The sequence below is a fragment of the Camelus dromedarius genome, chromosome 1 (assembly GCF_036321535.1).
Source record: "Camelus dromedarius isolate mCamDro1 chromosome 1, mCamDro1.pat, whole genome shotgun sequence".
Lineage (NCBI taxonomy): Eukaryota > Metazoa > Chordata > Mammalia > Artiodactyla > Camelidae > Camelus > Camelus dromedarius.
This window is the reverse complement of record NC_087436.1, coordinates 68,819,332-68,842,466: the sequence shown is the minus strand read 5'-3', so window position 1 is coordinate 68,842,466 and position 23,135 is coordinate 68,819,332. Positions and strand designations below refer to the sequence as shown.

Genomic DNA, 23,135 nt, shown 5'->3' with positions numbered 1-23,135 from the left:
TGGATTCCCAGATACTGATTTTTTAACACCTCCCTTCATGCCAAGATGACCTTGACCAAAACTGAAGACAAATGTCTTCTTGCTGAGAAAGGCAAGCTAAGCAACATGCACTTAAGAAGAACCAGAAAGTCAGTAACTATTTCAATGTGAGAGTAACTGGTGATTTTTCTTTTTCATAGAGAAGTAGGATTTGGCACCCAAAGCAGAGATTTGAAACCATGGATGATTGCCCTTCTCGTTGTGTCTTTACTGACAGTGGTGGCAGTGGCCATCGGACTTCTGGCTCACTTCTTAGTCTCTGGTAGGTAAAATATGGGTATCATTCAGTTTGATTTCATTTTTCTGTATAGCTTTATTTGCATACACGTAAATTTAATTTCATCTCAAATACTGTTTCATCAGTAAATGTTCACATTGTGAATTTATTTAATCATTTCATCAACAAGTAATTACTAAATGCCTACAATAAACAAGTACTTTTCTGGGCACTCAAGAAATAGCACTAAGCAGTGCAGACAAATTTCCTACCTCCTTGGAGAGCACGCTGCAGTATTCTTTTGAGAATCTACACAAAAGATCAAAACAGTAATTATCTGAAATTTACTAGTCATCATAATAAATTTTAATCATTCATTGTATGTTAAGGTGAAAAACTATAATAAATTAGTTATTAAATTAATTTTTAAAACTGGCTCTTTCACTCATCACTTTCTGTCCACTAACATTTCTAGGGAAAAAAGAAAAGCACATGTTCAATGAAATAATGAATTTTGAAATTACTGGTAAAGTAAAAGTACGATGCAATATTATTACTTATTCTTAGAGAGAAAATTTTATTCTTTTCCAAAACAATATTCAGGGATTTTTATGGCCTGATATATTTATAATCACACAGAAGTTCATTTGAGAATTCTCTTTTTATATTGCATCACTGCAGAGTGAAAACCATTTACATTTTTTAGCAAATCTCCACAATAGCACTCTCACACAGATGTATGTGATAAAGCAACTAGTTCAGACTGCTTATTTGGATGAATTTATCTGTTGTCACCTTCTTCAGACTTGATGAGGGACTGAAAACTCTATAGGAGCTTTAAAGGGCTTAAGAACCTAGCTCTGGGCCACATGTTAGCTCTGGGCCTCATGTGACAACCCCATCTGTAGTTGATTCCAATGACAAAAGACTCTCAGGTCAGTTAATTTAATGCATAGAAGCCCCTTTCCCATGAGTATAAGGTTTGATAACAATATGGACTATATAGATTAGTAATCAGGGGGACTGAAAACGCACTAGAGTCCAGAGGTGTCCCTAGGAAATAGGCCATTGTGAGGTCCCCTTTATTTCCTAGGTCCGTCTCTGGGAAACCCATTGTGTCCTGCCTGAGCTAAGCTCTCCAAGGAGAGAGGATGTTTTGTGGCTGCTCCACTCTGTCTTTAACTCTGTAGATTTCTTGCCCCACCAGGGCTACACTTCTAAGATTACCAAATTCCTCAGAAGCATCCACTGCTCTGTTTTTTTTACCTTTCCTGAGAGGCAAGCAGAGATCTGACTGATTCATCCCTGTGACACACTGTTCTCATCTCCAACCACACACAGTTTTTTCCCTGCCTTTCTTTTCATGTCTTTCTTAGTGTCTTTCTCTCCCATTATAAATCAAAATTTACAAGAACATTCATTTACCTCTACTTCCAGTATAAGTTATATATACATTTCACCTCAGCAAGAAGCAATATAGTAATTAAATGTTCCAGCTCTAGGGCCATTTATCTGGGTTTAATCTTGAGTAGGCTACTTACTAGTTGTATAGCACAGAGAAGTTATTTAATGCCTCATGCCTCACTTTTCTCATCTGTGAAATGAACGTGATGTCAACCTTAGACAGCTTAGTAAGAATCAAATGAATTAACACATGTAAAGTGCCCTGAACAGAGTTCGCACATGGTAGGCACTGAATAAACATCAGCTGCTATTATTAACATAGAACATTAATCATTATTTTATTATGAAACTAAATTAAAATCTCAGAGATATATTCAAGATTTCATCATAGTCCCATTATAGTTGAGCCTCAGATCCCAAAATCTATCCCCAAACCACTTAATTTCCTACTTTTCCTTTTCATCACAGGTCAGAAAGTGGAGTATTATCACGGCACCTTTAAAATTTCAGACCTACGAGTCAACAGTAACTCTGGACAATATAGCCCATACCACCTTAAGGACTTAAGGGAGATGAGCGAAAACTTGGTAAGTCAGATAAAATTCTTTCTATTACAAAATAATGCAGGTAAAGGGATTTTGTGCATCTTTTCCCTTACTATTTCCTAAAACATGACTTTCAGACACTTGCATCAGAATCATCTTGTAGAGTCCTAGGCCCCACTCCAGACCTCCTGAATCAGTGTCTGATGGGATGGGTAGGTGGTGATAGGGGAATAAGGGAATCCACATTCTAACAAATGACTGATTCTGATAAACCACTCTTTCTAACTCAGCCACCTCATCTAAAAGTGAGAGAACTGAAGCCAAGGCATCCCAGCCCACTGCTCCCCCCTTCCACCACAATAGTACTCAAATGGAAAACTCAACCATACCGGAAGTGATTATTTCTAAAATCACACGCCTTTTTTTAGTAGGGCCATATCTTAAGATTTAAAATATTTTTAAAATATATGTGAAAGGAAACACGATCATCAATGTTCATTTTATCTCACAAACATACTAATTAAGATGAAAAACCCAGATCTGTTGTGTAATGCTCAAATGAAGTGCTAACAATTTTGTTTAAACTAAAATACAGGAATGCCCCCCAAAAGAAAAAAGTAAACCCAATTGTATAGTAGTTCTGCTCAGGATGTCTGTGAACCCTCGCTCAAAAACAAAGGTCAGGTTAACTTCCTTGAAAAGGAAGCACAAAGCACAGATTTGACTGCAAATGCTATTTTCTAAGGTGCTCTGAATATAAAAGAATGGAGGATATATGTCAATTTATAAATGTTAATTATTGACTTGGGGGAATGAGACTGTAAGAGAGAACAAATGTGCATAATTTAATGAGAATTAAAAATAAAGATTATAAGCTGCATCTATGGTGTTGCCAGAAATATGTTGCAATGATTTCTCAAGGAATGCCAGAAAAAACTTGGATACATACTCCAGTACCTCTTTTATCCCTTTGATCCTGAGTGACTCCACATAAACTCCATAATATAAAAATAATAACAATAAATTAATTAATCCATTTTAGTTGAAAAGATACACAATTTCTTTAACAATGAGGAATATTTGTAATTTATCAGGAAAGTTTAAAATCTGTTTTCTTTATGTTTTACAGCCAACACTGTTGTTTAAGGCTAACTAAGAAATATTTTTACTGAAGTACATGGATGGACAGGAATGCAATAGGTCTTTTAAAAGAAAGAGAAAGAAATGCAGAGGTGAATCTATAACATTATGTGTTTGGAGGTGGACTTTGAAGTTTCCGTAAAGCATACATTTCTAGGAGTGAAAGAACCTCAGGTGCAAAGGCTGAGTTAGGTACTGACAAATCATCATCATGAGGACGTACAAGGCCCTTCTCTAGCTGTCATTACTTATTTCTTCTCCTTTATTCCCATAACCCACTATCATTCACCTCCCCTGGCAGGCAACCATTCTGTATTTCACATGTATTCTTTTGTTTGTATTCAGTCTTGCAAAAATGTATTTTGTTGTTGTGCACAGCACATGCTTTTAACTTATTCTTTGTGTTATAAATTACTTGTTTTAGTCAGTTTGGGCTGCTATAACAAAGTACCATAGTTTAAGTGGCTTACAAATAACAGAAATTTATTTCTCATAGTACTGGAGTCTGGAAGTCTGAAATCAGGCATCATCATGATCAGGTTCACAGCCCAGTCACCTCCCAGAGGCCCTACTTCCTAATACCATCACATTGGGGGTTAGAATTTCAACATATGAATTTGGCAGGAAACAAATATTCAGTCTACTATTATCATTTTGCTTCACACTTTTTTACTCAGATCTGTTTTTTAAGCTCTAGCTATGTTGATAAATGTATATTTAATTAATTGCTATTAACTGCTACATGATAAGTTACAATGTCTATCCACCATATTTTACCTCCTGTCTATCATCTCAAGAAACGCTGCACTAAACAGCCTCCTACTTATCCCTGGAAGCAGAATTACTGGGTCATCGGTGTGCACACATTTAATTTGACTAATTGGTGCTGGACTGCTCTTCAAAATGGCTGAATCAGTGTGTACTCCCAACTGCAGTGCATGAGGATTCCTGTGTCCTCAGGTCTTTGTCAGCATTTGGTAATATCTGGCTTTCTAATTTCTGGCAACCTAATAGGCATTACGTTGTATCTGATTCATGATTTAATTTGCATTTTTCTATTGTGTATTTCAATTACTAATGAGTCTTTGCATCATTGGATATACTTGTTAGCCATTTGGACTTTCATTTCTATAAACTGCCTATACCTTTCCTTTGCCTTTTTTATTAGACTTGTTTTATTAGCACTGCTTTGCAAGAATTTCCTACATTTTTGAGGTATGAATAGTTTGTTGGTAGTAGACATTGCACTTACCCATTCTATCATTTATTAATCTGGATCATATGCCCTTCATAAAATAACAATTCATAATTTTAAAGCAATCATTCATTAATTTTCTTTGCTTTATGGCTGTGTTTTTAAAGCTTTTTTTAAAGAAGTTATTTCCTCTTTTTAAGTCATAAAATTATTTTCCTGTACTTCCATCCATTAACTTTTTTACTGAAGTATAATCAGTTTACAATGCTGTATTAGCTTCTATTAACTTTATACTTCTTACCTTTTACACAAGGGTTTTAATGCATCTGAAGTTCACCTCTGAATATGACGTTAGGTAGAAACCCAAGTTTTATTCTCCATATAGTGAGCTAGTTTTCCCGATGTAACTAACTAAACAATCTGTCTTCCCAATATATGGTATGATTATCCAGCTCTTGACATTTCTTGGCACCTGACTCTTACAGTGAGGAGCCATGATCCCTCTCTTCAAACTGTTTCCCATCTCTTTGGAGAGATGAGAGTAACACACATGAAAATGAACAGCATGACGTCATATAATTAAGGACTTAATTGTATGTTGAGAACAACAGTGAAGAAGAACTTCAAAAAAAAGGAAGATTAACTAGGGTTCATATGGTCAGGAAAGGTTGTGTGTATTTTAGCCGTTTAAATGGGACAGGTTTTCCTCTCCCTCCATTCTCCACCAATTTACCTTTACGAGAATTACAGGAGGAGTTCATACCTCATCCTGAACCACTTCTGTTTATTGCTACTAAATCCCAATTAATAAAACCAGATTCTTCTCTCTGCCCTATGTGGGTGCTAATTAGACAGCCAAGAAGACAGGTTGTAGGTCCTGTTCTTTCTCATAATTTGGGATTTACTGATTTGAATGCAAACAGAGATGCAAAAGTAAAATGAGTTCATGCCCAAATACTGCTGAAATCCATTCCAGTTCACTGAGAAAATAGCACAAACGTATCTCCTCTTTCATATCATTCTTCAGGGAAGACTCCAGTAACCAGACACCAGTAATTTATAATACTCCCAGATAGGTAGGTCGTTATCATTATTATTATAAGTTTGAGTAGGATCACTGACTGAGGGAGTAGTTCATTTAGAGAAATGTATTTCAGAAATATTTTTAAATTATATGATCATTACAAATATGAAAGTTATAAACTTGTTACACCATAACAATAGCAAAGTTAACTCAATAAGCACTCAATTAGCTTAGCACACTAAGCACCTTACCTGTATTATTTCAGTTAATCTTCAAACACAACCTTATGAGTTAAGTACAATTACTATCACAATTTTATAGAGGAGAAAATCATGGTACAGAAAAATTAATTCACCTAAGATCACAGAGTAAACTATAGTTAGGATTTGAGATTACATGTTCTTAATACATTTTTGCCATCCATTAGAATCATCTGTGTGAACTTACTTCCCATCTACCATCCCACAAAATATCAGAAATCAAATATTATTTATTCCTGATACATTATTCTCTTTCAGTTACAGTTGATCCTTGAACAACATGAGTTTCAACTGCATAGGCCCATGTAAAATGTGGATTTCTTAAAAAATAAATGCGTGCTACAGTACTGCATGATTGGTGGTTGGCTGAATTTGTGGATGCAAAACCAGGGACATGGAGAACCAACTATAAAGTGATATGCAGATTTTCACTCCAATCCTCCATAGTGTTCAAGGGTCAACTGTATACTATTAACATGTGCCAATGACCACCATCTGCATTAACAATGGCACCAGTTAGGAATTTTCTTAGGGTTATCTCCCAGGCAAAAAAAAAACTATTCTCCCTATGTCCAAGGCAGTTCAAAAGTTTATCTTCTTTGTACTCAAAAACACCAGACACAGGGCTTGAAATGATCCTCAAAATGTCTTTGGGACTGTGTGTCTAGAATTGTAGACACAAAGAACTTGGGAACAGAAAGTGATGCAAGGAGATACTGTAGTTTAGGAATACTCTCTAAAGGAATTAGAAGACACTGATGACTTAGCTCTCTAAAACAGGAAGGTCGTCTCCTGAGAAAAAGCAGCTGGGTCAAGATAAACTTAAATTAACAAAGATATTAGACTGTCTATAGTTTGGAGTTGCATAAGATTAAGAGAAGTAAAAGAGACCCAATGCCTGGTGTAATGCTATGACCCTATGCCTGGAAAGGAGATGATATGTGAAAGCTTTGAGAAACAAATAAGCAGAGATTATCATTAGAATTTTGCATTCAGAGGTTAGAAAAATTGGTTGTAGAATGTGACTGAGTTCTTACTTGAGAGCTCAGACTTACATTCATCTTGTAATTGAAGATTAGCATGGCTAAAAGAGAAATATGTGCACCTTCAATGTGTTTAATTTGAATCCTGAAAGAAAAAGCTAATTGATGTATATTTCATGTCTAATCTGCAATATAACACTGCAGAAGGAGGCATTGTTATCCATAGTTTATACATAAGGGAAATAAGCCTCTCAAGTTAAGATCCACAGCTAGTAAAGCATGGAAATTTGGAGTCATATGAGTAACTCCAACATGTGTCTTTCCACTAAATTGTCCTACTTGTCAGGAAGAGACTCAGCTATGCTAGAAAGTTCATTTCTACATCAGTTCTTCTCCCATTTAATTTTTAAATCCATAAAGATCATAAATCTATATACTGTGCTGGATCACTTTTACTTAGCCAACACATTGGGATTACTTATTATATAAAAATGTCTTCATCCTTAATTTCTTCATTTCCTTGTATCAGTTTTTTCTACTTCATTGCAATATAACTGACATATAACATCGTGCAAGTTTAAGGTATAAAACATGACGATATGATACACTTACATACTGAAAAATGTTTACCACTATAACACCTCCATCATGTCATATGATTACCATTTCTTTTTTTGTGATAAGTGCATTTAACGTCTACTCTCTTAATAACTGTCAAGTACATAACACAGTGTTATTAACTATAGTCATCAAGATGTGTTTTGAATCCCAGAACTTACTTATGTTGTAAGTCTGTACTCTTAGATCAATATTTCCCCTAGTTTTGGTAACTACCGTTCTACTATCTGTTTCTGCTAGTTCAGCTTTGTAGATTCCACATATAACTGATAAAATAAAGTATCTGTCTTCATCTTTCTGACTTATTTCACTTAGCATAATGATCTCAAAATCCATGTTGTCATAAATGGCAGGATTTCGTTCTTTCTCATGGCTGAGGAATATACAGCTGACCTTTGAAAAACATAGGTTTGAACTTCATGTATCCACTTATATGCAAATTTTTTCATTAGTAAATACTGTAGTATTACATGATTCAATCCACGGTTGGTTGAATCCGCAGATGCATAACCATGAATACAGATAAAATGTTTACATGAATAAACATTTACATGGTGGATACGAAGGGCCAACTATGCATTACATGAGCAAAGAGGATCAGCACCCCCAACCTCGAAACTGTTCAAGGGTCAACTGTAGAAATATACACTAATCTTCTTTATCCATTTATTTGTTGACAGACTGATTGTTTCCATATCTTGGCTATTGTGAATAATGCTGCAATGAACACGGGAGTGCAGATATCTCTTTAAGACCCAATTTCCTTTGGATATATACCCTGAAGTAGAGTTACTGGCTCAGACAGTCGTTTTACTTTTGATTTTTTGAGGAAACTCCATACTGTTTTCCATAGTGGCTGGACCAATTTACACGCCCATCCACAGCGTACAGGGTTCGTTTCATCAAAGTCTTGTAGTTTCAGTATTCAGATCTTTCACCTCCTTGGTTAAATTTATCCCTAAGTATCTTACTGTTTTTGATGCTATTATGAATGAGGTTGTTTTCTTTATTTTTTTCAGATATTTTGTTGTTAGTGTATATAAACACAGCTGATTCTGTATGTTCAGCTTTATTGAAATCATTGATTAGTTCCAACAGTTTTTCGGTGGTGTATTTAGGATTTTCTATATATAAAGTCATCACCTGCAGATAAAGATAATTTTACTTCTTCCTTTCTTATTTGGCTGCCTTTTATTTCTTTTTCTTGACTGATTGCTCCAGTTAGAACTTCCAGGACCATGCTGAATAAGAATGTGAGAGTGAACATCCTTGTCTTATTCCTGATCTTAGAGGGAAAGTTTTCAACCTTTTACTGTTGTTAGATGTAAGCTGTAGGTTTGTCACATACGGGCTTTATTATTTTGAGTTATGTTCCTTCTGCATGCAATTTGTTGAGTGTTTTTAACATGAAAGTATCTTGTATTTTGTCAAATGCTTTTTCTGCATCTACTGAGATAATCATATGATTTTTATCTTTCATTCTAGTGATGTGGTGTGTCAAATTTATTGATTTGCATATGTTGAACCACCCCTGCATCCCAGAGATAAAGGTCACTTAATTACGGTGTGTGATCCTTCTAATGTGCTGTTGAATTTAATTCACTAATATTTTGTTGGGAATTTTTGCATCAGGAATATTGTTCTGCAGTTGTCTTCTTGTAGTGTCCTTACTTGATTTTGGTATCAAAGTAAAGCTGGCCTCACAAAATGAGTTTGGGAGTGTTCCTTTCTCTTTGATTTTTTAGAAGAGTTTGATAAGGATTGGTATTAATTCCTGTTTGGTAAAACTCACCAGTGAAACCGTCTAGTCTTGGATTTTTTTATTTTGGGGACGTTTTTGATTACTGATTTAATCTCCTTACTCATTATTGGTCTGCTCAGAATTTCTTTTTCTTCATGATTCAACCTTGATAGATTGTATTTTTCTAGGAATGTATTCATTTCCTCTAGGTTATTCAATTTGTTGGTGTACAGTTGTTCATAGCAGTCTCTTACAATCCTTTGTTTTTTTGTGTTATCAATTGTAATACCTACTCTTTCATTTCTAATTTTATTTGAATCTCCTCTTTGTTTTTTCTTTTAGATAATGTAGCTAAAATTTTATCAATTTTGTTTATCTTTTCAAAAACACAGCTCTTAGTTTTGTTGATCTTTTCTATTGTTTTTCTGGTCTTAATTTCAATTATTTCTGCTCTTATCTTTGTTATTTCTTTCCTTCTGCTAACCTTGAGCTTAGTTTGTTCTTTTTCTAGTTTTTGAGGAGTAAAGTTAGATTGTTTATTTGACATCTTTCTTTTTCTTAATGTAGGCATGTATCACTATAAACTTCCCTCTTAGCACTATTTTTGTTGCATTCCATAGGTTTTGGTATGTTCTGTTCTATTTTCTTCTGTTTCAAGATTTTTTTTCCTTTTGAGTTCTTCTTTGACCCATTGATTGTTTAGGAGTGTGTTGTGTAATTTCCACATGTTTGTGAATTTTCCAGCTTTCCTTCTGTCAATAACTTCTAGTTTTATACCACTGTAGTCAGAAAAGATACTTGGTGTGATTTCAATCTTCTTAAATATTTGCTAACATTTGTTCTGTAACCTATCATATAATCTATCCTGGAGGATGTTCTGTGTGTGCTTGAGAAGAACATTCTGTTGCTGTTGCGTGAAATATTCTGTATATGTCTGTTAGGTACATTTGATTTAAAGTGTAGTTTAAATTCAACATTTTCTTATTGATTTTCTGTCTGGATGATCTATCCATTGTTGAAAGTGAGGTATCAAAGACCTCTACTATTATTGTATTGTTGTGTATTTCTCCCTTCATATCTGTTAGTATTTGTTTAATATATTTAAATGCTCTGATACTGGGTGCATATATATTTATGATTGTTATATCTTCTTGATGAATTGACCCCTTTATCATTATATAATGACTTTTTTTGTCTTTTGTTATTATTTTGGCTGACACTCTCTTTTGTCTATGTCAAATCTTAAGGGAGAAGATAAGAATAGAAACAATTGTCACAGAGAGAGAAAGGAGTTTGAAGGTTATACTTCATATGTATGTCTAGCCTAAACAGTCTGTGATTGAAGGAAGGATGTGGAAGGATGTTTTCTGAGAAAAGTTTTTAAGAAAAGAAGTAATATGAGCCATCTCTAAACTTCCTAATAAAGTTGTAAAAGTAATACAGTCTCCACTCTGATGGATAACCTATTTAGATTATCATTCATCATTCAGGCATATAAGAAAGACCAAGAGAAATTATTCTCCCTCTCTCTCTGATAGAATAATTGAAGTTAGAGATTTCAAGGACAACACACCTGGAGAGTCTACTTTCCCTTGCGTCAGGCATTCTGGTTTAAATGTCTTTAGTACAAATTTAAACAGATACATATTAGATATTATTCTTTTTTAAAAAGGTAATTCAGAGTCTAGGTTTTTGTGGTACAGTGAAAGTTAATAATTTATCTCTTAAAACCTTCACTGCAAACTTTTTAATTCTATGAATTTACTTTGCCTCTCAGTCTCAGGAATATAGAACAATTTACGATAAGATTATTGAATATATTGTTAATTGCTGTATGTGACTAGTTCCTCACAGACGTTTGTCTATTTCTTTCTGATAGTCTTCAAGAAACACTAAGGAAAGACAAGTGCAATCAAATAAATAAGTCTGATAACATCACATAATGTCACAACTGATTTGGTGATATTATTATCTCCTGGCTTAGAGTAATCAGAAAGTCAGACTTCCACTGTACTTCACCCACATACCCACAGACCCCATATGACAGTGGATCCAACTGCCCTCTCCAATAGATACAGCGCTGGGTTCAAAGCTGTGAAAGTTAAAAACAAGAGTTTGGTGAAAACAAAGTGCCTGGATTTCCAAGAGATCAAGAAGCCTCAAAATCCTGTGAGCACCACCAGTACTCAGATTGGCCATGTTCCATATAAGCTTACAGTAATGATTCACAGCTGACTTCTTGAATCTTGGGTTTTATCAAAAATCTAGATTTTAAATAGTAGATACAGTAACAACTTTTAAAAGTTTCAATAAGAACCATCAAGATTATGGTGCTTATTTTTTGAGGGCAAAGAATATGGGCTGCCTTTGGAAAGGGGCAATCATTATATACTGCTTGCTGCATGTCAGTGGGTAGGAACTCTTAGTGAAAATCCACCTGTATGCTCACCCTGAGATCAACTGACTCACTGCTATGTCACCTCGGGCAAGCCACTTCCTTATTGATATAATAATGCAAATTATCACAGTATTCACTTCAGAGGGTTGATGTGAAAAGCAATAAGATCAAATACAATAGAGTTTCTGCTTGGTGTACAGGCAGCAGACAACATTGGTAACTATTCCCACTGTTGTAACTATTGTAGTCTCACTACAGAGATTACTGAACATATTACTGAACACATCAACAAGGAGAAAAAAATTCCCTTTGAATAATTCATGAGCAGTTTTCTTTTTTCGCTAGGAGCATTAATCTCATTAATTAAGCTCATTAAAATCTCTTATAAAAGTTTCCTGGTAAATGTAAGGCTTTTTAATAAATAAATTCTCACTTTCTTTTATTAATTCATTCAACAAAAGCATACTCTACTTATTGTAGAGTATGAAAAGATAACTCTCCCTATTCATAAAGGGTTTACAGTTTAGTAGAGGGAATAATATATTTGCATAAATAACTGCATTAAGAAGTAGATTACATAAGAGGAGTAAGAACAATTAAGACAAGAAGTGGAAAGATTACTCTGAGGTTTAAGGAATAATCTTAAAGTAGGTCTTATCTGAAATAGACCGTGAAGCAGAGTTGTGATTCAGAACTGCAGAGCTAGCAGAATGGGAGGGGGCTACAGATCAAAGGAATAGCCTGAAAAGGGCAAGTACCCAGGAAAACAAGAGCCATGCCTGAAAACAAAGCTGCCAATCATGCAAGGTAATGGTTGTGTTGATGGGTGAGGGGGATCAGTGACAGACGGGGGGGGGGGGGGGCCTCGAACATCTGACTCTATGACCAGAAGCTCAAATGCTATTGTGCTCTAGTCTTTATTTCTACCTTGAGTTCAGCCCTTAGAGTAAAGCAACTTCAATTGAACCTTACATAAGGGTAAAAGTGTGTTGTTGGTTTTTTTAAAGAATCTCCTATACCATCCTCTGTATTCTACTCTTACTGTAATTAGGAGAAAGCAAGAGGATCTGAATTTTTTTTCTCAGCATGTTTTTGGCTTTAAACGTTTAGTTCTCAGGGGCTCAACTGGTGTGATGTTGGAAGAAACTGCCTTCACGTTCCACTGTCCAGTCTTCAGTGGCATATCTCTCTGAAGTTTGTGGCCTAAACCCAGAAACGCCCCGATGCAAATAAAAAGACTGCTCTGAGAGGAGCCAGCTGAGAACCATCTATAGTGAAAGGCAGGCTACGTGTGTGAACAGTGTCAGTTTGGGAATGAGAGCTGAAAGGCTGGGCGCGTCTGTTTGTTTGAGTTGAAGGCCTCTCCCTAACTCTTTCATTAAACACCCAACTAACCTTCAATTGCCCTCTTAGAACTTAATCTCAGTGCAACTTCCAGCACTTCAAAATCATCAAACATAAAGAGGTAATACTTTGAAAGAGGGTCTTTTGTTCAATGTTTGGAGACTAAGTTCAACTACAAAACTCTACAAATGCCCCCAAATAGGAGGCATGATAGATTTATAAATCACTAACTGTATTAGGTTATGTATAATAAATTTATAACAAGCTGGCACACAGCTTTAAAAAAAAAAGTGTGCTTCGAAATTTCTGAGAATTTAGAATTAGAGTGCTAAAGTACTGGCAGAATGTTTCTGATGAAATAGGCCTTAATCTGCCAGGGAAACATTTCTAAGGGTGTCTCAAGAGAGCTAGTTCATAATTAAACTCCATTCAGCAATAAAGTTGATGTTCATGTTTTCTTTGATTTTTCCTCTGTTGTAAATTCCCTTAATGTAGGAACCCTTTCAGCCAGTCTGTACCCCAGTATTTCTCAAAGTGTTTTCCCAACTGCCTGAATCACTGGGGCCTCACCCCAGGCCCAACCAATGAGGCTTTATTCCAGGGGCTGGGTCCTGGAATTTGAATTATAGGGAAGAAATTTCTATACTTCTGTGATTACTGGTTACCTCCACCTAGATTCTGCCTATGTTATTCTTTCAGCTCCTATCTTCCCAGACACCTGAACTATTCAGTGATGGAACTGACACTGGGGCTAGAGACTCTTCTTAGAAGGCATGTTCCCTGACCAGTGATGTCATCCAGAGTCAAAAACTTAATCTAATACTTTCACCAACAAGTCACAAACAGCCAAGGGATCAATTGTGGGTGGAATTTCAGAGGATAATTACAAGCCAAACTTCTTTAAATGCCCAACCATTATTTACTTTTCTTCCTTTTACTATTGTTCACTTTTCACCCTGTTGTTTTCTGTTAGCCTTTTCTTTTCTTTTGGATTCCCCTCAGATACTGAATAATAAAACTGGCTGAGGGTATCAGAAGAAAAATGATTAAAACAATGTCACTCTTGCGAAAACATATCTTCCAAAACAATTTCATTTCTGACATATAAACCCCACACTTCTTCAGCCCATTTAAGCTTTCCCTATTTAAATATAAATAAATGTATATTCTGGATACTAGCAAATTCTCTATTTTCTCAATACTGTCTTTGATCTAAAGCTCAAAAATATATTACCAAATATATCTTTAAAAGTTTTACACTTTATCTTCAAGTCAATCAACCATTTATTTTATAACTTATTGTTATAGATTCTATGAAAGAAATTAAAGAAGAAAGTAAAGTGTACATAACATTTAACAAGGAGGTTGTGTGATTCATGAGAAGAGATGGAACTACAGATAGAAGACCTAGGTTTAAGTTCCAGTTTACTAATCCACATGATGCCAGGGACATATTTCACATAATGTCTCCAGGTGTCAGTTTCTTCTTCAAATAAGAATCAAAATAATTCTTGTACCATACAGTTATTGTAAGTGTTAAGGGGGATCTTCAATATTTTGTTTCCTAATGAATGCCTGATAGTGGCTAAGGAAATCACAACTTTCTCCTTGATCTCTGAAGCAATCTTCCCTTTATTTTTATTTTTTTGGGTCTTTCAAAATGAGATTTGGTTTTCCTGCCCCTTCCTTAGAGACTTAGGACATGGTTTTTGCACATCTGGCTCATCTACTATCAAATATGAAGCACAGTGCCTGCATGCACTATTGCCACCAACTGGTCACTAGGGGTTACTGCAAGCCAAAATCTGGGTGTGACAGGCCACAGCCTCATGATGCCTTGGCAGGCAATTAAAATTCTGAGCAAATGGACCAAAAACAGTATCATTTCTTCTCCTTCCTTGTTGACATAAACTGAGTAATACAACTTTGACCTAAACCTGCAAAACCACCTTACTCTTTCTTCGTCTCTGACTTACCCTAGGGCTCACAATCAACAATTAGAAAATTGTTGGCTCTTTCCTAAATCCCTAATGCCTCTTCCCTCTACTTACAGTCAAAGACCTGCAGAGAATTCTGAGACCTGTAATGCCAGGATGGGGGCTAGGGAGCCCCAAGCAGTTTACTACCAAAATACACCCAGCATTTTACATGTGTTTAATCTTTAAAAGCCTATGAGTAGCATATCAAAATCTTTGTTTTAGAGGTTAGGAAACTGAGGCTTCAGTTGGTTCAGTAACCTTTCCAAAGTCACCCAGTTCATGAGCAGAAGGAGAGGCTTCAAACCCAGTACTGAGCCAAGGTTCTCTCCACCATCTCTCAAGGCCTCCCTCTGTGTCCCATCTCTCTCTACATCTTTCTACTTCATCTTCTACGGAGTTTTAGGAAGATATCTCCTACCCTAGATACCTATGCCAGCATATTAGAGTCACCTGGAGAGATTTTTACAAATATGAATGTCTAGGTCCCCTCCAGACCATTTATAATCAGAACTCTGGGAGAGGGGCCCCAGCATATTTAAGTTTTGTTTTTGTTTTTGTTTTTGTTTTTCTTTCATTTTGCAAATGATTCTGTTGCACTACTATATTGAGACCCACTGGTTTAAATAATGACATTACTCATGTTAAAAATTTTTTCTATTGCTTTAACATTTAATCAGGGGTATATTCTTACTATAAAATATCTTATTAACATATGGTTTCTCTCTTATTGTAATAATAGGTGGATGAGATATTTATAGACTCGGCCTTGAACAAGCATTACATTAAGAACCAAGTAGTCAGACTGACGTACGTATGTTTGGGCAAAGGTGGATTCACAGCCTGGAGGGACCAAAAAAGGCAAAGGAGACAGAAACCCTCATATATTGTTACCTCTTTGGGCTTGGCTCTTGGCTGTATTTCTCATAAATATTATCTCCACAATAGTCTCGAAATATAGGATTGACCACCATTTTGTAAACGCAGAATTCAAGACTCTGAGAGGTTACGTGATATGTTCAAAATTCCACAAGTAACAGAACGAGAATTCAAACCCCATCAACTTGTTGTAAGTCCTGGAACTACCAGAACCCATGGCCTTGAGGAAATCCAGCAGCATGTTACTGCATGCACCGAGCTGTATTCATTACACATGCCATTTCAAAAATATTAAGAAGGCAAAGCTGACCACAAAATAGGATCATGACTCTTACCTCTAACGAAGCCCTAGTGACAGGAGGCATGCCTAAACAAAAAGATGTTCCTGTTTTAAGGAATTTATGCTTGTTGTGGTAGAGGGGGAAGACTCATATCAGTTGCAGAAATTGCTCAGAGGTTTCAATTGTGTTATATGGAAAGTATATAGCAGAACATATATGTAACAGATGCAAATCTATCCAGTATGACTCATCTTCTTAAATAAAATGAATATATTCAGACAGGCTTATTTGAAAGAAACAATTATGACTTTTCTCACCAATAGACTAATGCCTCATTGGCAGACTCACTCCAAGTTCCTTAAAGCTTTACTGAGTTAACTAGTGACCTGCAGAAGGATTTTACAATACACCTGGATAAATTCTACAATATTTAGGAGACAGAAAGCATATATTTGCTGAAACTTTCTAAATTTCATGCCTTCCTTTTCCAAATTCTCACCTGCCATAACATTCTAGCCAAGTTATCACAGTTTTATTAATACCTTTGAATTTGTTGTCATTATCACTATGTAAGCTTTTGTGTGGGTCCAGAGAAATTCCCCCTGGTAAATAATGTTTTCCTTCTGATCTGAGAAGAGGGAAAAACTACTTGGTAATTTGTTTACCAATTTACTATAAAATTCTAATTACTTATATCTTCACATTCCAGAGCCTAAGTGAAATACAATATCTAAAATATCTTCTAATTTATATGATTTCCTCTTTTTTAACTGAAGGATTCAGGAAAATAGGCCTTTAGTGCTTTTTAGATCTTGGATTTTTTGAAATGTAAAAGTAAGAGATGGCAGATCAATACACAGTTTTCCATTTTTCAGGGACCTTTTATTGTTTGGTTTTTCTAGTTTAGTATGTAAAAATTCAACCACACATGTGAAGGAACTTGAACCTGTTTACATGAAAAATTTTCCAGAAATGGACATGTTTAATCTGGAGAATACTCAGAGACGAAAAATATTGCTGTCTTCAAATATTTTATGTAGAAGAGGGAGTTTATGTTTTACGTATGTCCCAAACGGCAGACCTAAGCCAATGGAATGGAAAATGCAGAGAGACATATTTCAACTCCAAATGAAGAACTCTGCTAAAATGAGAGCTGACCAAAAAGAAATAGCATGTTTAGGGAAATGAATTTCCCATCATTTTAATTAGTTTACTGAGGTTAGACGAGCACTATGTCATGGAGGTGACTATGATTATCAGATGAGTGACTGGCCAGAGAGACCACTAAGTTTCTTCCAGGCTTCAGAGTTTATGATTTTGATGATAACATTTTGGTGCTTGAGTCTTACTCAACTACTATAACAAGCCTTCAAATTAATGGGGAAAATGCACTCAAAACATAATGAAAACTTGCAGAGAGAACATATGAAATGACCTTGAGTCATAGAGTGACATATGAGTGTGATGATCAGCTCTTGACACTTTCAACAATTAAGGCATAATTTAGTAGGAGAAAATACAGAAAAGAGCATAAGATATACTTGAAGTATTTTTTGAACAAGTACCTTTCAATCGTGTGTCGTAGTCCAGAGGAAGATGGTGCAAAAGTAGATGTCATTATGGTGTTCCAGTTCCCCTCTGCTGAGCCAAGGGAAGTAAGAAAAAAAATCCATCGCATCTTGAATGAGAAGATAAGAAACACCAGAGCCTTGTCAATAAATGCCTCATCAGTTCAAGTTAATGGTAAGCAGCTACCTTTCTATGTGATGTGAGGTTCTCTATTAATTCCATTTTATGTCTAATCAAACTTTATATCATTATTTCCATTCCACATAATACCTAGAATTCAGACGGAAAACCTTCAATTTAAAAAGTGGCATTTAAAGGTTTTATTATTCTCTGATGTAAGTATGTCTGAAGTTAATTACTAAGTGTTTTTTCCTGTAGTAATTGACTGGCACTCACTCAAAATAAAAGCAAATGTTTACCACTAACAGAGAGGTAATCTGACCCAGCCATGGCCTCCATGACTAAGCAAGTGAAAACACCAAGTATTTAGCAATAATTGTTCTTCTGTTTCTAAAACATAAACTCATTTGTTGCCTTTTAAAAGTATGGATAGCTTCTGTAAACAGTGAGATTATGAAGTTAGTGTGAACTTTTTTTTCCTCTGGGTACTTGGGAAAATAGTAAACCAACTTTGGAGCCACTAAAGCCATCTTATAAGTAATGCTTTAAAAATCACTAAACTAGGGGGAAAAAATCATTGGAAACATTATTGCTTCTCTAAAAAAAAGAATTAATATTTATCAAAGTCCTTTTCTATGCTCTTTACATGCAGCATCTAATTTCTATATTCTTGCAAAGTAGGCAAAAAGCACCTTTGTAGATGTGAAAGAGAGGCAAAAAAAAAAAATTAAGGATTCCAATAATTAAAAGGAGCAAAGATTCAAATCCAGATCTCTAATTTCTCAAGAGGCTTTATGAAAAAAGGGCTCTGTGGTTGAATACATTTTAGAAATTCTGTCTGTAATATTCACCCCTAGGAAATTCATCCCTTATACTAACATTAAAGACTCTGAGGAGTCCAGCTAGACAGAAACCTGTTTATCCTTGTCCATTAAGCTGTTTCCATAAACATCTACTTCCGGGAGACAAGTGCAGATTTCCCCTACAAATTCCAATGGACACTGAGAGAATCAGAGTTAAGTGTGACTAATATCAGATATGAAACAGAATGCCCTGCCCTTTCAGGGTATGGCTGACTCTTTATGAGGAAACCTGACCAGGAAGCGAAATTTTGAGGGGATGGGATGGGCAGGAGTTCGCTGATGAGACAGAGTCAGCTATTCAGGGAATAAATCTGGAGACCTCTCCCAACTCAGGAGGGAAGAACCTGTCAAAGGCTTAATCCACCTTCTTTACTTTTTTGCTTGTGGGGAAGCAAATGAATCAAGGTTGTGAAATAATGGAAGTTCTGCTAAGTTACATGATGTGTTTTATGCAATTTCTGATAACCAGTTAATTTGCCAGGAACTTAAAAGCCTGAGCTTGAAACCAAAAAAGAAGCACAAAATGGTCATCAGCTGCCTGGGCTTTTTGTTTCTTACAGGCTCAGTTTGTGACCTGCAGTGTATTTTAATGACTGAAGTAGAGTCAAGGGCAGGATGTGCTGATGGAGAACCTGACTTGAGAGTTACCTGACTAATTCTAATTCCACTGAGTCACCACAGGACCATCCAAATAATTGGCCCATGCATTGCCTCCATTTTCTCATCTGTACAATTGCAATGATAATGTTTGTTATTCCTGAAATCATAGAAATACCATGAAGATATATGAGAAAATACAGAACACAGTATGGAACATATAGACTATTACCACTTAGAAAGCTAGTAAATTGTGCATATGCTTTGGAAACCTGAAAGCATTAATGTGAGTGATTCGTCGTTAAAAACAAAAAAAAAGTGGGGGAGGCCTAGAACACTGAAGGTCTCCAAATTTCCAGATGTAAAAAGAGCAGTGTTTACCAGAACTTAGGAAAGGCTCATTTAGTAGAAAGATCAGTAGAATCCTCAAGGCAATTCTTATAGACAAAAACATTGCTCTCCAGCAACACTTAATTTGAAGGACTTCAAGCAAATGGAAAACTGCAGAAATTCTAGACCAAGTCTAGAAATAACCCTCTAGCCCAAGATTTATCCATAATTTGTCAAGAATCTGTGTTTTGTTTTGACAAATAACTGCATGGTGTGGGTCCCTTATGTGTAATATGTCAAAGCAAAACTAAAATCAGCTCTTTTGCACTGCAAATGCCAAGGCTGTGAAAGGGCTACATACTGCCTACAAGTTGTTGATGTGGCTCCACTTCCCATCATGTTACTTGTTGCATGTACAGCCCTGGATACTAACCATTTGACTCCTAACCCAGATATGTGTTTGAGGGTCACTTTCAAAACTAAGGTGTTAATGTTTCTTTTCACTCCCAGGCATGCAAAGTAAAAATATTTGGTCAAAGTTAGAAATCTTCAACAGCAGTTACCTGTGTATGGATAGTTTACCCCTAGGTATAATCATTCTCCCTAAAAATTTTTTCTTTAAAAATCCAATTACAGTCCCAACCATTGCACTTAACCCTGGAAAGGCGTGATTTGTATCTTGCTCAAACTAAGCTGAAGAAGTTTTAACTGAAGAGTTCTAACATTATACCATTTTCCATTTTAATGTATTACTAATATGTGGCATTAAAATACCTCATTTTATTGCACTTCCCCTTATTGCAATTCACAGATATTTTGTTTTTTATATTTTGTTTTTTGTTTTTGAAGGTTTGTGGCAACCCTGTCAGATAAAGGTCAGCATTTTTAGCAATAAAGTGATTTAATTAAGGCATCTACATTTTTTAAGGCATAATGCTATTGCACACTTTATACAGTACAGTATAGGGTAAACATAAATTTTATATGCACTGGGACACCAATAAAAAGTGACTTTATTGCAGTATTTGCTTTATTGTGGTGATCTGGAATCAAACCCATATACATATATATGTATATATATGTGTGTGTGTGTATGCATATATATCTGCAAGGTATGCCTGAAGTTTAAAAAAAAAAAACAAGAAATTTACTACCATAATAAAACATTTGACAGAAAACTGAGTTCCTTTCGTAAGTAAGCACTGAGAATCTGTCCTGACCAATTGATTCTTCACCATACAATGGTTTGGACAAACCTTTAAGGATATTCTTAAATTGGATTATTTTCAAAAGCTCACACTTTGTAAAGTTCACCATCACTTGTTTCCCAAATGAAATTTATAGAAGGTAAGTAGAAAGAAACATTCTTACTGTGCACAATGGGAAATTAGATGCAGAGAATATGAGTTTCAGAAACACGGCACCGGTAGAAATAAGTAAAACAGTCTAGCCTCATTATACTCATTAAGTCTTTTTAATTTGAAAACCATTACAATTTTCATGCAGACTTCCACCAACTTAAGTTTAAATGTTTGTATGTATTTTATCAGATTCCTAACTCTGCTAGAAATTGACAGATTTTAATCTTAGATTCTGTACAATAGTTGGCCTTTACCAATATTAAGCAGATGTTTGATAAGAAGACACAACAGGTTTAGAACTGCATTATAAATATAGTTTATGTGGGCATTTTGTTTCTTTTTTTTATTCCCAAACCATTTGACCAAAGAAAGGCTTATATGAAATCTTAAAGCAGGCCTGTCCTGTTTGTGGCTGGGTGTGAGCCTAAAGATCCCATCTAGTCACTCCCTTTCTCCACTTTCTCTATCTCCTTAAGGAAAATCCAAAGAGGCTTTACCCTGCACCTTTGGAGAGCCACTGTTCTGTATTAATGCAAACTACTCATGGTTTTGATCATCCACTATTTGTGTCTTAATTACTCACTGCTTGAGGTATTATTCACCTAATTCAAGGTTGTCTATGAATTTCTACAAAAATTGTACACCTATTCTGTTACATCAGGTAGTTATTTTCCTGACTGATCCATATGCTCAAGTGTCTAGAATCCATAGTTAGTCAGTATCCTCTGATAATTTCTGGTCATTGAGACTAACCAGAAGAATATCAAATCATCATTCTTTGTTCTATTTTGTTTTTCAGCAGTGAGCTCATCAACAGGGAAGCTAACTGTCCAAGCATGTAAGTCTAATTAGCTTATAAAAACAAGTTCAATTTCCATATCATAAAGGACAGTATCTTCAAATATTAGCTCAAAATTTCCCATCCATGTCCCACATTTTCTTTGGGAGAAAATAACAATTGGGCAAGAGATGAAAATACATCTCTTCTAACTCTGAGACTGATGTTTTTGTCATGTTCTAGGCAAATATTTTACATGGTGGAAATTTGGGGACAATTTAAAGAAATTATATATTTCTGATTTTGAACAAATGGGCTTGCCTTTCTAATTTTTTTAAATGCTATGGAATACGCTTTATGCTGAGAAATAAAATAATGAAAAAGTGAAACATGGGGAGGAGATAGCCCCAATTATTTGTGACTGACCTATAAAATGCATTAATTATACTCATCTTCGTAGTTGACAGCAGCTCCACTCACTCACTTCATATCACTGTGCCCTAAATTTTGAAAGTTTTTATAGCAGTATGATGAATTTGAGCAAAGGTGTTCGTTCATTTTCATCCGTGTCTTGCAAATACACTATATATTTTTATTCATTCATTCTACAAATATCTTTAACATCTACCAAGTGCCAGGAAGTGAATACAAGTGTGAATGAGACATGATTCCTCCTCTAAAATTAAGAGTTCAGAGGTAGGGGAAGACATAAATAAATTAGAAAATGTTAAAAACAATGTGATCAGTGCTATGACAGAGAAAGTACACTATGCTATGAGAGTCAGTCACAGAGTCAACTAACCTGATCTTTGTGGGCTCAGAAGGTAATTCCCGATACAAGAGAGAGGAAAGACCACAAGTCAAGTGACAAGTGGGATTAGTGTCCTGAGCAGGGGATGTGGTATGTAAAAATGTCTTCAGAAAAGCAAGAACATGGTCATTTCTTATAAATGAAAAACACGAGTATGGCTGGAACAGAGAATGGGGGTTTGGCAGGGGGCATGGGAATGGGAAAGGGGTGTGATTAATAGTGATCAAGGACCAGAACCATGCTGAAACATTTCGATTTTGTTTGGAGGGCAATGAGAAGTCACTAAAGGATTTTACACATATCAGAAAGGTCACTCAGTTTACAGTGTGGAGAGTGGACTGCAGGGGCAAGACCAGAGGCAGGAGGATGAACCGGAAAGCTGTTGCAGTCCTCCAGATGAGAAAAATGGTTGTCTAAACTAGAGAAATGTGATGGAGATTTCTAAAATGACTGGCCACAGTGGGGGTGTAATCAGTACTGGTAAAATAAATTTCCCCTTTTGATACTTCACTTATAGGAACAAGAACTGAACCTACCATATTTTCTTTATTAGCACCATGCTCCAAACAGGCTTAATTCTTAGCAGGAACCCTAGGCAGCAAACTAACCTCTGATCTGATGCACATAGTACATTACATATTTATTTCCACCAATAGTGAATG

The 23,135-nt window shown here is 35.6% G+C and overlaps 1 protein-coding gene across 1 annotated transcript in view; it reads left to right on the top strand.

Moving 5' to 3' along the window:
- Positions 1–222: 222 nt before the first annotated feature.
- The window catches only part of LOC105101507 (transmembrane serine protease 11A), a 32,312-nt gene continuing 9,399 nt past the window's right edge, over positions 223–23,135 (top strand). Inside the window, exons 1-4 of the mRNA XM_064489833.1 lie at positions 223–301; positions 2,129–2,247; positions 15,627–15,694; positions 17,630–17,787. Of these exons, the coding sequence (XP_064345903.1) occupies positions 223–301; positions 2,129–2,247; positions 15,627–15,694; positions 17,630–17,787 (424 nt within the window). The remainder of the gene's footprint in view (positions 302–2,128; positions 2,248–15,626; positions 15,695–17,629; positions 17,788–23,135) is intronic.